The following is an 11425-nucleotide window of genomic DNA, read 5'->3' on the forward strand; positions in this document are numbered from 1 at the left end:
AATGCCTAGACATCTGAAGTTGCATGCATACTAGAGAGACCAATAAGAAGCACGCTTTCCGTCCAACGCGTGCTTCTCATTGGTCTCTCTAAACATGCATGCAACTTCAGATGTCTAGGCATTAATGCCTCCGTGTGTACTATCCTTTTCTGTCAGATGATCATCACCCTGCTAGTCATCGTCCATGATGCAAGTAGACTATTTGTGTCTTGAATCATGGTCATTGTCGTATTTGTCATTCTCTTAATTGCTCTTAATCAGTGAAAAGGTTATGCTATCGTTATCAAAAGGTATATCATTTGCGTTGTTAACATTTACTCTTTTTATTGTAAAAAAAATACAGTTGTGAACCTAAATTCATTTAAATAATGATTTGTTCAATTTTATTCTTAAATATCAATATTTTTTTTAATAATGGAAAAAATTATAGATACAAAAATAATCATTTTTATATTATTAGACTAAAAAAATCGGTTTTTATGATCTGCTTTTATCCGATTGTGATAGTTTTTAAGGTGCATATTAAATTTTGGTATTGAATCCTAGCCTATTTATATTTAAATTAAAATTAAAGCCTATTTAGGAATTAAAATTAGATAAATATAAATTTAAAAGTTTTTAGCAGAAGAAACGAAAAAACAGTTGGTGACGCAAGCACGCGCGAGTACACAGAAACGCATCAAGAATGTTCTCGAGTGGACCAAATTATACTAAATTGAAGACGCATTTACGTCTAGCGATCAATCGTTTGAAATTGCTAGAAAAGAAGAAAACAGAATTGGCGCAGAAGGCACGTCGCGAGATCGCCGATTTTATTGCCGCTGGTAAAACAGAACGTGCTAAAATTAGGGTGGAACACATCATTCGTGAGGATTACATGGTAGAAGCGATGGAGTTATTGGAGATGTACTGTGATCTATTGCTAGCACGTTTTGGTCTTATCCAGCAAATGAAGTTAGTATGGTGGCTCTATACTTATATAAAAATTGATCGTGTGTATTTTTTTTCCATTTCTCGCTCATTTCATGATAGACTTTTGATTAACTAAATCTATGTATAATTCATTGCATAAAATATATATATTAACAATTTAATGATTTATTGAAGTAAATTGTCATTTATCCACAATTCTAATTTTTTTATTATTTATTTATTATCTTTTCAGAAATCTTGACGACGGGTTGGCAGAAGCTATATCAACCATTCTTTGGGCAGCACCTCGTATTCAGACGGATGTTCAGGAAATCAAAGTGATAGCAGATATCTTGACATCTAAATATGGTAAACAATATACAGAAGCATGTCGAGAAGAGGCAATTCAGACCATATCAGAGAAGCTAAAACATAAAATGAGTGTGCAATCGCCATCAAAATTGCTTGTGGAAAAATATTTAATAGAAATCGCCAAGAATTACAATGTGGAATATGAACCAGATCCACAAATAATGGCAGAAGCTCAGGATGCGATGTTAATAGACATAGGAGCCAATGGAGAAGAATCGAGAAACAATTTGGATACAGCCAGTGGAGGAGGAATACCTCATCCTCCTGGCTTTATAGGTTTTCCACAGGCACCTCTATTACCTGATTCTGGATTTCATTCAAACATGGTAATTTAAATTTATTTTTTATGTAAAAAAGAACATAATATAATTTTTATAATTGGCAAGCTGGATTTACAAAATTGTTTAAGAATTATTTCTAATCATTTTAACTATTGCATCATAAGGATATCACAATGTTCCAGGATTCAGAGAAAGATACTTCTACATTAGGATTTATATCTCCAAAATCACCATCTTCTGTTGAGAAGGATCAAAATACTCCTTTCAATCCCACTGCATTTTCGTACAATATACCTCTAGACAATGCCAATTCTAACAAACCCGTAAGTAACTTACATTAATTGCCAAAAATTTCTTAATCTTTCTATTAGTATAACAATAATAATGAAACAGTATTTTTAATAATAATATTTGAAAAATCATTAATTAGGAAGAAGATTTACCACCGCCGTACCGGCCTGACTTCCCACCTGATTTAAATAAACAGGTAAAGTCATAGAATTCTTCTCATCTTTCTAATTTTTGCAGAATATATTAAAATAATTAAAATAAATTTGAAAGGAATTAGGATCCCAAAAATAAATCAAAGATATCGAAGTAATAGCCAACGTGAGCCACGGATGTTGGTGTGTATAATAATTTTATTGTTTTATTCTCCAGCCCCATACAAACTGCGCGCCGCAATTTTTGTCGCTCTTAAAATGGTTCTTACATGAAGAAATCCACTATATCGAATTAAATTCACGAGCAATTTAACATCTTTAATGCTACCAAGCATCTGTAAGAATCCTCTTTCCCCCCAAAATCTGTCAAGAATTTATTGCGAAAAATATCAGCTAGGACTCGAACCTGGATCTCCCTACTTTACTTGCCAGGCGGGCATCCTATCATTTAACTACAGAGGCATGTGATGATATGCATCGCAATAACTAATATATAAACAGTAAAAACATTTTTTTCAGACAGCACAAGTCAAATAATAATTAAATTATTATATACACCAATATCCATGTTGGCTCACATTGGCTATTCAATACCTTGAAAACAAATAAAATATAGGTAATATTCATCTAAAATATCAAAAGAATTGCTGAATCATAAAACATAATCACATTATAACATATTAACATACATAATAATAAATAAAATTGACAATTATAGTCGGTTAATAAAAATATGACGTGTGCATATTATAAAAATAATATATTTTATTTTATTAACTGCAAAATTCGAACATTTCGACTTCATTTCGAGTCATTTTCAGCAAAATTTCTTTCAATTTTACATTCTTGAGTTCAGGTAGGGTGTTAAATTGGACGTCATTCGTAATTATTCAGCATAATTAAGGGCCCTGCTAGTCACCGCGGCCATATTGGACTCGTGACGTCATAAGCAAGAAACAGCGAGAAATGACACGTAAAAGTTTGTTGCGTGCCATTTTTAAATAAAGAGGATTTAGATAAAATTAAATAGGAACACTTTAGAAAACTTGTAAAAATAGATGGAAACTATCCTTTTCCCTCCTGAAAGTCAGTAAATAGTCGTAAAAGGCACGTAAAGTGAAGCTTATTCAGACAAAACTTACGATTTGACAGCTGTTGACAGGAATGGAAAAGATACTTTTACGTATATATGTATAAATAGTTATTGTCGTATGAAACTATAGTTATTGTAATATATTGTCAACTTTATTACTTTTTCTTTACAACAATTTTTTTCTAAATATAGTCAGATGAGAAACCCAAGCCCCAGCCAAGATCAAAGATGCCGATGAACAACTATCAACTTCCGGATCTGCCAGCAGTGCCGACAGAGAACAATGATTCGCCCGTGAATCCATCTGTGAATGATGATATTGATTTTGACGATTTGATGAAACGATTTGAAGATCTGAAGAAGAGGAAGTAATGGTCGACAGATATCAAAGCAATATATCTAAAACATGTTTTTGTTTTCACTTTATTATTGTTTAGCAATCGCGCGAGACTGCTGTATGTAGTAATGGCTTCTGCAAAAGGAAAAGGTTTAGCAAATTTAAGACAGTTTGCTATATGCTTTTGCAAAGAGAAAAATAAAAATGTATAGTTATACTTTGTCCGCGAATTAAGTATGTATAAATTGTTATAATATTAACTAAGTACAATATGTATTAATTTAATATATATATTTTTACGATTATTATATGTCCTTTATAATGTTTTATAATAAGTATATAAGTTAATATCAAGTCATATTTTAGAGAATGATTAATTTTTTCTATTGTTTCCTTTTATTTCATTTCTTTTTACAGAAATTATTTACTTGTCGACTCTACATATCTATACATACACATATATATATATATATATATATATATATATATATGTATATAATATATAAACATCTGTACAATACTATTAATCATCCCAATCTTCGCATCTCTGAAAAAAATGATTATGCTCATTATAAAGAATATTAAAATATCTTGCATTTTTGAAATTTACTCTTGAAATTAAAAAAAATATATCAATCCTTTGCTTTATTAACTATAGAAAATAAACCTGTTGCTTTTTAAAAATTAAACTTATACTTTTAAAAAATTTTATTGTGTGAAGAAAAGAAAAATCTTAAGATTATCACATTTGTTAAGTTTAAGTAATTTTATTAATAAATTTATATACATACTTCCTTTCCTTTCTCAATCAAACAAATTAGGAGATTTTCCGAGAAGTAACATTTATCCTGCCTTACATCTGAATCCAGATAATGAAAACATTCTATGATAGCTTCTTCTATAAAGTCCTGTAATTCTGGATTATGTATGTTACGTGTCATAAACTGGATGATTGAAATTTGCTCGGGGAATCCTCTTTGATCTACCTATTAAAACCAGAATTGAGAAAACCAACCACTAGCTGCTATTAAATTTCTATCTATTAATAGTTGAAACAGTTTATATATTAGTTTATGTATATTTACCATATTTAATTCATTGAAGAAACACTGAGTGATACACTGTAATAAATTCAAATATTTTATTAATATAAATTATTATGACATACAGTCTAAAAAATACATAGAATATATTGGCGCAAAACAGATTTGTATCACAATAAAAAGATGTAATCATGATCTACAAACAACTTGAAAATTAATAGAAAAAAGTATATAAAAATATTGTAGCGTAGTGTAATTTATCATTATTATAGAAACATATTTTTCATTATTTCTTTAATCTTCATAAAATTAAAGATAAATTCCAATCTTGCAGAGTAATATTACTACAAGGGATAACTGCAATTCTCATTTTATTTTTAATTTATTTTGGTTTGTCGTTTCTCTTAATATGAATTCAATAACAAATTCGAGATAACAATATTTATTACATTTATTATCACATAATTGAAGAACTATTATATCTTACGCCTACTTGTTGCTTGTCGTAGTTTTCAGAATTGCCATTATACATTGGGTCGTAACTTGGTCTACCAACTCCATCGGAATAACTAAAATCGCGATTATTGCCACGAGAAGAATATTGGATGTTTCTCCAGTTTCCATTTGTATAATTGACGGAATAGCGTCGATCGTTGTTTTTCTGGTTATTCCCGTGATTCCTTAATTATTATATTAACATTAATTATTAATAATAATGTTTATTCTTATTATTATTATTAATCGTGTCTGAAATAATTATTTGTGAATGCGATAATTATTTCATCTTGTTTCGCTACCGATTCTCATAGGGATCTTTCCAAGATTGCATGTTGGAATACTTGCTACCGCCATTCATAAGGAACTTTGTGCCAAATAAATCTACGCTTAAAGAATCATCATCATCGTCTTCATTCGACGAATCATTGTTGCTATAATCATTATCAGTCATAGATCGTTTCTTGCAAATTTGTATGATCTTCCGGTACTGATCATTCGCCTGTTGGACACCTGTTCTGCATTTTAATGACTGTAAGTAGAAAAACTTGCTAAAATAATTGATTGATTATTATATACATATATTTTTGCAAATATAAAATATAATTTTTAATAAAAGAAATAACTTGAGGCTTTTATGAAACAAATTCAAATTTCAAATAAAAAAGGGCTAGTCAGCAAAGTCAGATATTCGTGCTGACGTATATATTGAATAAAATAACAAATAAATATAAACATTAAAATTATATAACAACCGTTTCGACCCATTGTTTGAATAACTGAAGATGACTACTAATTTAAGGGTCGAATGTTTGTTATATGCATTTAATGTTTACATTTACTTGTTATTTTATTCAATATATACGTTACGAAAATCTAATTTGGTTTACTAGCTCTTTCTTTATTTAAAATTAAATTGAATTTGTAAAATATAATTATTTTTGCACATATAATTAAATTGCAAAAATATACGATACAATCTCTTTCCATTTTAACAATATATTTGCGTATTCGACGAATCGAAGTCTGCTGCACCTGCTGTAATTAATATTCCAGGATCATAAAAAGGAAAAGCTTGAATATCTCTTAAATTGAGTATTTCTTTAATTTTGATTAAATCTGTTTTGTTTTAATAAATTTTAACACAATTCAATTTTATATTATGCGAAATTATTATTTTATTATCTGAATAAAAGTACCTTCTATTAATCAAGTATATATGTATATACTTTTCTTGAAACCAATTATAGTTTTCAAATGGAACAAAAGTATTCGACCCTTAAATTAGTAGTCATCTTTTTTTCAAAAAGTTATTAAAAATCATTAAAAAAATACATTACACCATTTTAAAGATCTTTAAAAAAATATAAAATATATAATAATAAATATGATAATATATAGCAAATTCATGAAGCAGTATTTAAGAAAAATGATTTTCAAATCTTAACTTTGAAGAATATTTTAGTAATGGTGCGTTGTAGAAACTTATAGAAAAACATAGAATTATTTTCATCTGCTCTGTATGCTCATAAAAAAATCACCTTTTTTAAGACATGCACATACAGAATGTTCCATTTTAATTATCCCAAACAAATATCTCGAAAAATGTTTTGTCAGACAAAAATTATAAGATTTAAAGGGAAACAAATAATGGTAAAATTAATTTTAAAAAATCAATTTTTCAAGGCTGTATGAGTATTATCATTATTTTTTAAAATGGAATTGTATGATTTTTTTTACATAATATAATTCCTTTAATTATTCTGCACACAAAAGTATAAAAATGTTGTTATAAACAAATCAATAATTTACGAGATATTCTATAGTATTTATCTCGTAAATTATTGATTTGTCAATAATTTTACTTTAATACTTTTAAGTTTTGAAACAGTAAAATTTATTCACACATTTTATTCACACTTTTTGAAATAAAATACAAATAAATATCTTATAAACTATTTATTTTTTGATAATTGTATTTAATACTTTTATGTATTGCATAATGAAATAGTGTAAAGAAAACGGTCACTTTTTAAAAAATTATGTAATTTGCAATAGGCGCGCGTGCGCGTGCACAAAATGCTATTTGGAAATTATCTTACCTCTTTTATGTATTTTTTTGTATGCATTTGACATCGCAACGCTAGAGCGTTGCTTGATAACCATTACATGTTATAATTAACTTGAAAATGACATTCTTCAAATGACCACCTCTTGAGTGCAATCTCAAAATACTGATGAACTTAAAACAAATATTTACAAAGAAATTTATGCACAGTATAATGAAATAGTGTAATTTCAAACACAATTGAAATGTTGTAAGAAGAGGCTTCAGAGAGAGATTATAAATGTGCATACACTTAAGAGTGATCATGCATTTGAAGGATATCATTTTCAAGATGTAATGGTAATCAAGCGATGCTTTGTGATGTCAAGTATACGTAAAAAGGACAAGGCAACTTCTAAATCGCATATATATTTTGATGTAATTAAATTAATTAAATAAAATTTTTTAAGTTTTATTTTACTCCTTTAAATTGTCCTATTTGATCCATCTTATGTTTTTATTTCCCTAAATTTCTTATTAAAAAATTTAATAATTAAACAATTTAATAACATAACAATAATAACAATTTAATAATTATCCTTCGAATTACTTTTCAATTTTACTTATTATTTTTTCTGTATTTACAAACAGAAATTATACAAGAGAAAGAAAATATATATTGACAAGTTTTATATATAATTTATATGTATACATATGTTTTTTTATTCAACAAATTTTACCAAGTATAATTTCTATACTAATAATAAATAGTAAATATTATTCAGCCACTTTTCAAAAAATGAGTAAATACATTTTACATGACCAAAAATCTCTTTCAGTTACTTACATTCGCTGATTCTATCAGCAGCAAGCAAAGGCTGCACAGAACAATAAGAATCACTCTGGTCATCATTTCGTGCGAGCTTTATCCCTTTGAATGAATTTCATCTTTTTTTTTCACACATATTTATGCAGTAGCACTAAAAATGCTTGTGTCACCGCTGAGACAAGTTGATAGACAAATAATTGTTGCGAAACAAAATAAATTGTTCTATACCTCCGGACGGAGACACGCTCGACTACTCTTCTTATGCAATTCTTCTAATTACTGATCGAATTGCTGTGACCATTGTTACAGATGAATCCTTTGTGTGAGAAAATCATTGAATTGTCAAGGAGAAAGGAAGAGAGAAAGAGAAAAAGAAAAGAATCCAATCACAGAGAAAGTGAGAGCTTCGTGAAGGTATGACATGTTCGACGAGCGATCAGTTCTCCAGCAATTGTTCACCGAAGAAGATACAATGTACATCAAATGCTTTGTAAGTACGTGTATTATTATCGCAAGTACCTTGCGAAAAATCTTTCAATAAAAATGATTTAACTACATAAGTATAGTACATATTTCTGAAAATTGTATATGCGAGAGGTGGAAATATAGATCGAGGAAAGCAACAGACTGTGAAGATGTGAAAGTGAATGTTGATAAATTCCCTGCTTGTGAAGAATTCTAAAAAAATTTGTTAAAATTTCTATAAATTTTTATATTTTTCACATAATTTCATAACTTTTAAAAAAATTTTCTCAGATTTATTATACGTATTGAAATTAATACTTTTAAAAATGTTGAGAAAGTCTACATCTTTTTTTTAAATTCTTTATGTACACTCGCTCACTAAAAGATTGCAACACTTTTTTTTTTATAGGTTTCTAATTTATATTTAATATACGTAATATATACTTTATAGATAACTAATATTTTGTAAATGCAAACCACGATGTACTATCTTTAGTCTAGAGGCAGTATAACACCAATCGTGGTCCGCATTTGCAAAATATTAGTGCGTTTTGAAACCTATAAAAAAGAAAGTGTCGCAACCTTTTAGTGAGCGAGTGTACATGAACTTTAAAATATTCTTAAATTTCGAAGATTTCTCATTCCATAATTTTCAAAAAAAAATTTATAAAATTTATTTTAAAGATCTTTTTTAGAAATTTTCATAAATTTAAAATATAAAAAATTCTTAAAAATATTATAAAATACGAAAATTTCTTCTGTCAAAATTTTGCTAAGTAATCATATGAATATTTATCATTATCTGGTGTAAAACCAATGACCAAGTTAATAAAACTCGTAAATAAACAAACGAAATATCCTGCATTCTTAGTTCATGTTTCATATTGTTTTCAACTTTATTCTTATTCTTTATTCGGCTTATTTCTGTTTCATTTTTTTTATTGCCTTATCATCCTCATCCTCCAAATACAATTCGATGAAATTTCGTTAATCATTGATTTTTAATAGAGAAATTTTACTAGTACCTAGAATAGAATTGTAAGAAGTCATTCTATACTTTTTAGTTATTGTCTATACTTTACTTTGTAGCTTCTACTAAAACTTTTTTCACTTGCGATCACGTTGTCTATACATGATGATAATACAAACGGAAAAGTCACACCACTATATGCAAGTAATCTTTCGACAATTTATTCCGCTATGCTATCTAAAAGGGCAACAGACCAGTCATCAGACGGAAATCGAGTAGATTTTCAAATAAGGAATCATCAGGGTCCAGGAACATACATATTTGGTTTTGATACTGGACATGGGTAAATTTTGCTGTGCTATATTATAGTTATATTAATTGCCGTGTATGTAGGACTAGTAAATTAAATAATGAGAATTTTATACAAATTTTCAAGAAAACAATAATGGAAAAGATTGAAATATATCATTTCCGTCGTAGAAAAAATCGACAATACAAAATGGAAGAGCGTCGTCGGGACGGAAGCGTCAAAGGTCGATACGGTTTTTATGATGCGAAGGGAAAACTCAGAATCGTCAGCTATATCGTGGGTCCCACTGGTGGTTATCAAGAACGTCATCACGAGACCATAACTTACAAATCAGAAACTTAAATACCTTTTCTCAGAAAAGACGTTTCTATCAAATAAAATTAATTCCTGTCATAATATATCAGATATTTAGCATTTACTAAAACATAACAATTACTGAAATAAATTTTAAGTTACGCAGAATCAGCAAAATATGTATTTGATAGACAGGTATTGAGTTGATGCTAAAATGTTGGGGTTTAAAAAAAAAAAAACTAATTTTATTTCTAATAATATATATAATTTATTAAAATTTTATTTAAATTAATACACGTTCCTAATATGCTTTTAAATTATAAATTTCTTATTCGTAAAAATCCCGGTTATTTTCATAAAAATTTTGAACAGCTTTAAATTCTGTGTATCGCTTTGCCCGAATAAAATCTGTTGGACTGTGCACTTGTTAAGACTATTCTCCTCAAATGAACATATTTTGAGTAGCTTAAGTAGTAAAATGTGTCAATTTGAATTCATTTAACATAATTGTCCGAATATCTTGATTTCTTAAGTTTTATTTTAAAATACATTAATAAAATAACAAGGTTGTTAATAAAATATTGGTAAACAAACACTATCTTATTTTAAACAATTCAGCTGAATATATCTCGAAAATTAAACCCGGCAGAAAAATATTTTAAACAAAAATATTTGAGAGTTTTTAGACAAACGTTGTATGATTTGAAGGAAATAATAAAAAAATTAATTGTCGTTTAAAATAAAATTTTCAAAATCACAAAGATTATTGCAATTATTTAAAATAAAATTATATAATTTTTTACAAAATTATTTATTTTGCATATAAAAATATTAAAGTAAAGTTATCAAAAAGTCAATAATGTACAAGATATTTTATACCTTAGTCTAATTTTGACATAAAATATAAAAAATCTCGTAAATAATTCATTTTTTTATAACGTACATTAATACTTTTATGTACAGAATAATGAGATAGAGCAATTGGTGTTTCTTTTTAAAAAATTATGCAATTTTTAATATGCTTTCATTAACATGCTATTATTCTTTTGAAAAATAACTATTTATTTTCATTACACTAATTGATTCATGTTATCATTCTATATACATATATGAGTCTTAGAACATAATATGTTCTAAGATATGAGTATTAAGGGGCCTGCCTAGTCACCGTGGCCATATTGGACTCGTGACATCATAAGCGAGAAACAGCGAGAAATGACACGTAAAAGTTTGTTGCGTGCCATTTTTAAATAAAGAGGATTTGGATAAAATTAATAAATAGAGTCGCTTTTGAAAACTTGTAAAAATGGATGAAAACTATCCTTTTCCCCCCTGGAAGTCAGTAAGTAGTCATAAAAGGCATGTAAAGTGAAGCTTACTCAGACAAGAAAACTCACGATTTGACAGCTGTTGAAAGGAATGGAAAAAATACTTTACGTATAAAATTCGACAATAACTATAGTTTTCATCCATTTTTACGATTTTGATAAATACGAGACAAGTCACATTTCCACAATTAAGCACATAATAACGA

The 11425-nt window shown here is 27.9% G+C and overlaps 3 protein-coding genes across 7 annotated transcripts; 2 read left to right on the forward strand and 1 right to left on the reverse strand.

The window, feature by feature from the left end:
* The first annotated feature begins 153 nt into the window (after positions 1 to 153).
* LOC105462829 (IST1 homolog) lies at positions 154 to 3808 on the forward strand. Of its 3 annotated transcripts, none has more exons than XM_011709676.1 (6): positions 154 to 290; positions 616 to 954; positions 1166 to 1610; positions 1748 to 1888; positions 1996 to 2052; positions 3294 to 3808. In XM_011709676.1, exons 2-6 carry the CDS (start codon positions 686 to 688, stop codon positions 3471 to 3473), a joined length of 1092 nt encoding a protein of 363 aa, XP_011707978.1. In that variant the 5' UTR covers positions 154 to 290; positions 616 to 685; the 3' UTR covers positions 3474 to 3808. The 3 variants fall into 3 exon arrangements, with proteins under 3 accessions (XP_011707978.1, XP_011707979.1, XP_011707980.1); XM_011709677.1 differs by having other exon boundaries at positions 623 to 954; XM_011709678.1 differs by having other exon boundaries at positions 626 to 954.
* Positions 3809 to 3921: 113 nt separating this feature from the next.
* On the reverse strand, positions 3922 to 8153 carry LOC105462832 (general odorant-binding protein 71). 2 transcript variants are annotated; one of them, XM_011709683.1, is made up of 6 exons: positions 7871 to 8153; positions 5279 to 5508; positions 4975 to 5161; positions 4524 to 4559; positions 4230 to 4424; positions 3922 to 3985 (listed from the first exon to the last, which is right to left on the reverse strand). In XM_011709683.1, the coding sequence occupies exons 1-6, from the start codon at positions 7934 to 7936 to the stop codon at positions 3962 to 3964; spliced, it is 738 nt and encodes a 245-aa protein (XP_011707985.1). In that variant the 5' UTR covers positions 7937 to 8153; the 3' UTR covers positions 3922 to 3961. The 2 variants fall into 2 exon arrangements, with proteins under 2 accessions (XP_011707985.1, XP_011707984.1); XM_011709682.1 differs by having other exon boundaries at positions 4969 to 5161.
* LOC105462831 lies at positions 5426 to 10180 on the forward strand. 2 transcript variants are annotated; one of them, XM_011709679.1, is made up of 4 exons: positions 5426 to 5510; positions 8162 to 8342; positions 9407 to 9630; positions 9768 to 10180. In XM_011709679.1, exons 2-4 carry the CDS (start codon positions 8274 to 8276, stop codon positions 9937 to 9939), a joined length of 465 nt encoding a protein of 154 aa, XP_011707981.1. In that variant the 5' UTR covers positions 5426 to 5510; positions 8162 to 8273; the 3' UTR covers positions 9940 to 10180. The 2 variants fall into 2 exon arrangements, with proteins under 2 accessions (XP_011707981.1, XP_011707982.1); XM_011709680.1 differs by having other exon boundaries at positions 9724 to 9787.
* Positions 10181 to 11425: the final 1245 nt, after the last annotated feature.

This window comes from Wasmannia auropunctata, unplaced genomic scaffold (assembly GCF_000956235.1).
Source record: "Wasmannia auropunctata unplaced genomic scaffold, wasmannia.A_1.0 LD336092.1, whole genome shotgun sequence".
Classification (NCBI taxonomy): domain Eukaryota; kingdom Metazoa; phylum Arthropoda; class Insecta; order Hymenoptera; family Formicidae; genus Wasmannia; species Wasmannia auropunctata.

Bases quoted from the DNA above. Each gene is read 5' to 3' on its own strand.
- LOC105462829 (XM_011709676.1), top strand. From the start codon at position 686: ATGTTCTCGAGTGGACCAAATTATACTAAATTGAAGACGCATTTACGT. The intron at 1,889-1,995 runs GTAAGTAACTTA...ATCATTAATTAG, and splicing joins ATGCCAATTCTAACAAACCC to GAAGAAGATTTACCACCGCC. The intron at 2,053-3,293 runs GTAAAGTCATAG...TTCTAAATATAG, and splicing joins CACCTGATTTAAATAAACAG to TCAGATGAGAAACCCAAGCC.
- LOC105462831 (XM_011709679.1), top strand. From the start codon at position 8,274: ATGTTCGACGAGCGATCAGTTCTCCAGCAATTGTTCACCGAAGAAGAT. The intron at 8,343-9,406 runs GTAAGTACGTGT...TTTACTTTGTAG, and splicing joins CAATGTACATCAAATGCTTT to CTTCTACTAAAACTTTTTTC. The intron at 9,631-9,767 runs GTAAATTTTGCT...TTTCCGTCGTAG, and splicing joins GGTTTTGATACTGGACATGG to AAAAAATCGACAATACAAAA.
- LOC105462832 (XM_011709682.1), bottom strand. From the start codon at position 7,936: ATGATGACCAGAGTGATTCTTATTGTTCTGTGCAGCCTTTGCTTGCTG. The intron at 5,509-7,870 runs GTAAGTAACTGA...TTCTACTTACAG, and splicing joins TGCTGATAGAATCAGCGAAT to TCATTAAAATGCAGAACAGG. The intron at 4,560-4,968 runs GTAAGATATAAT...AATTTATTACAG, and splicing joins ACGACAAGCAACAAGTAGGC to TGTATCACTCAGTGTTTCTT.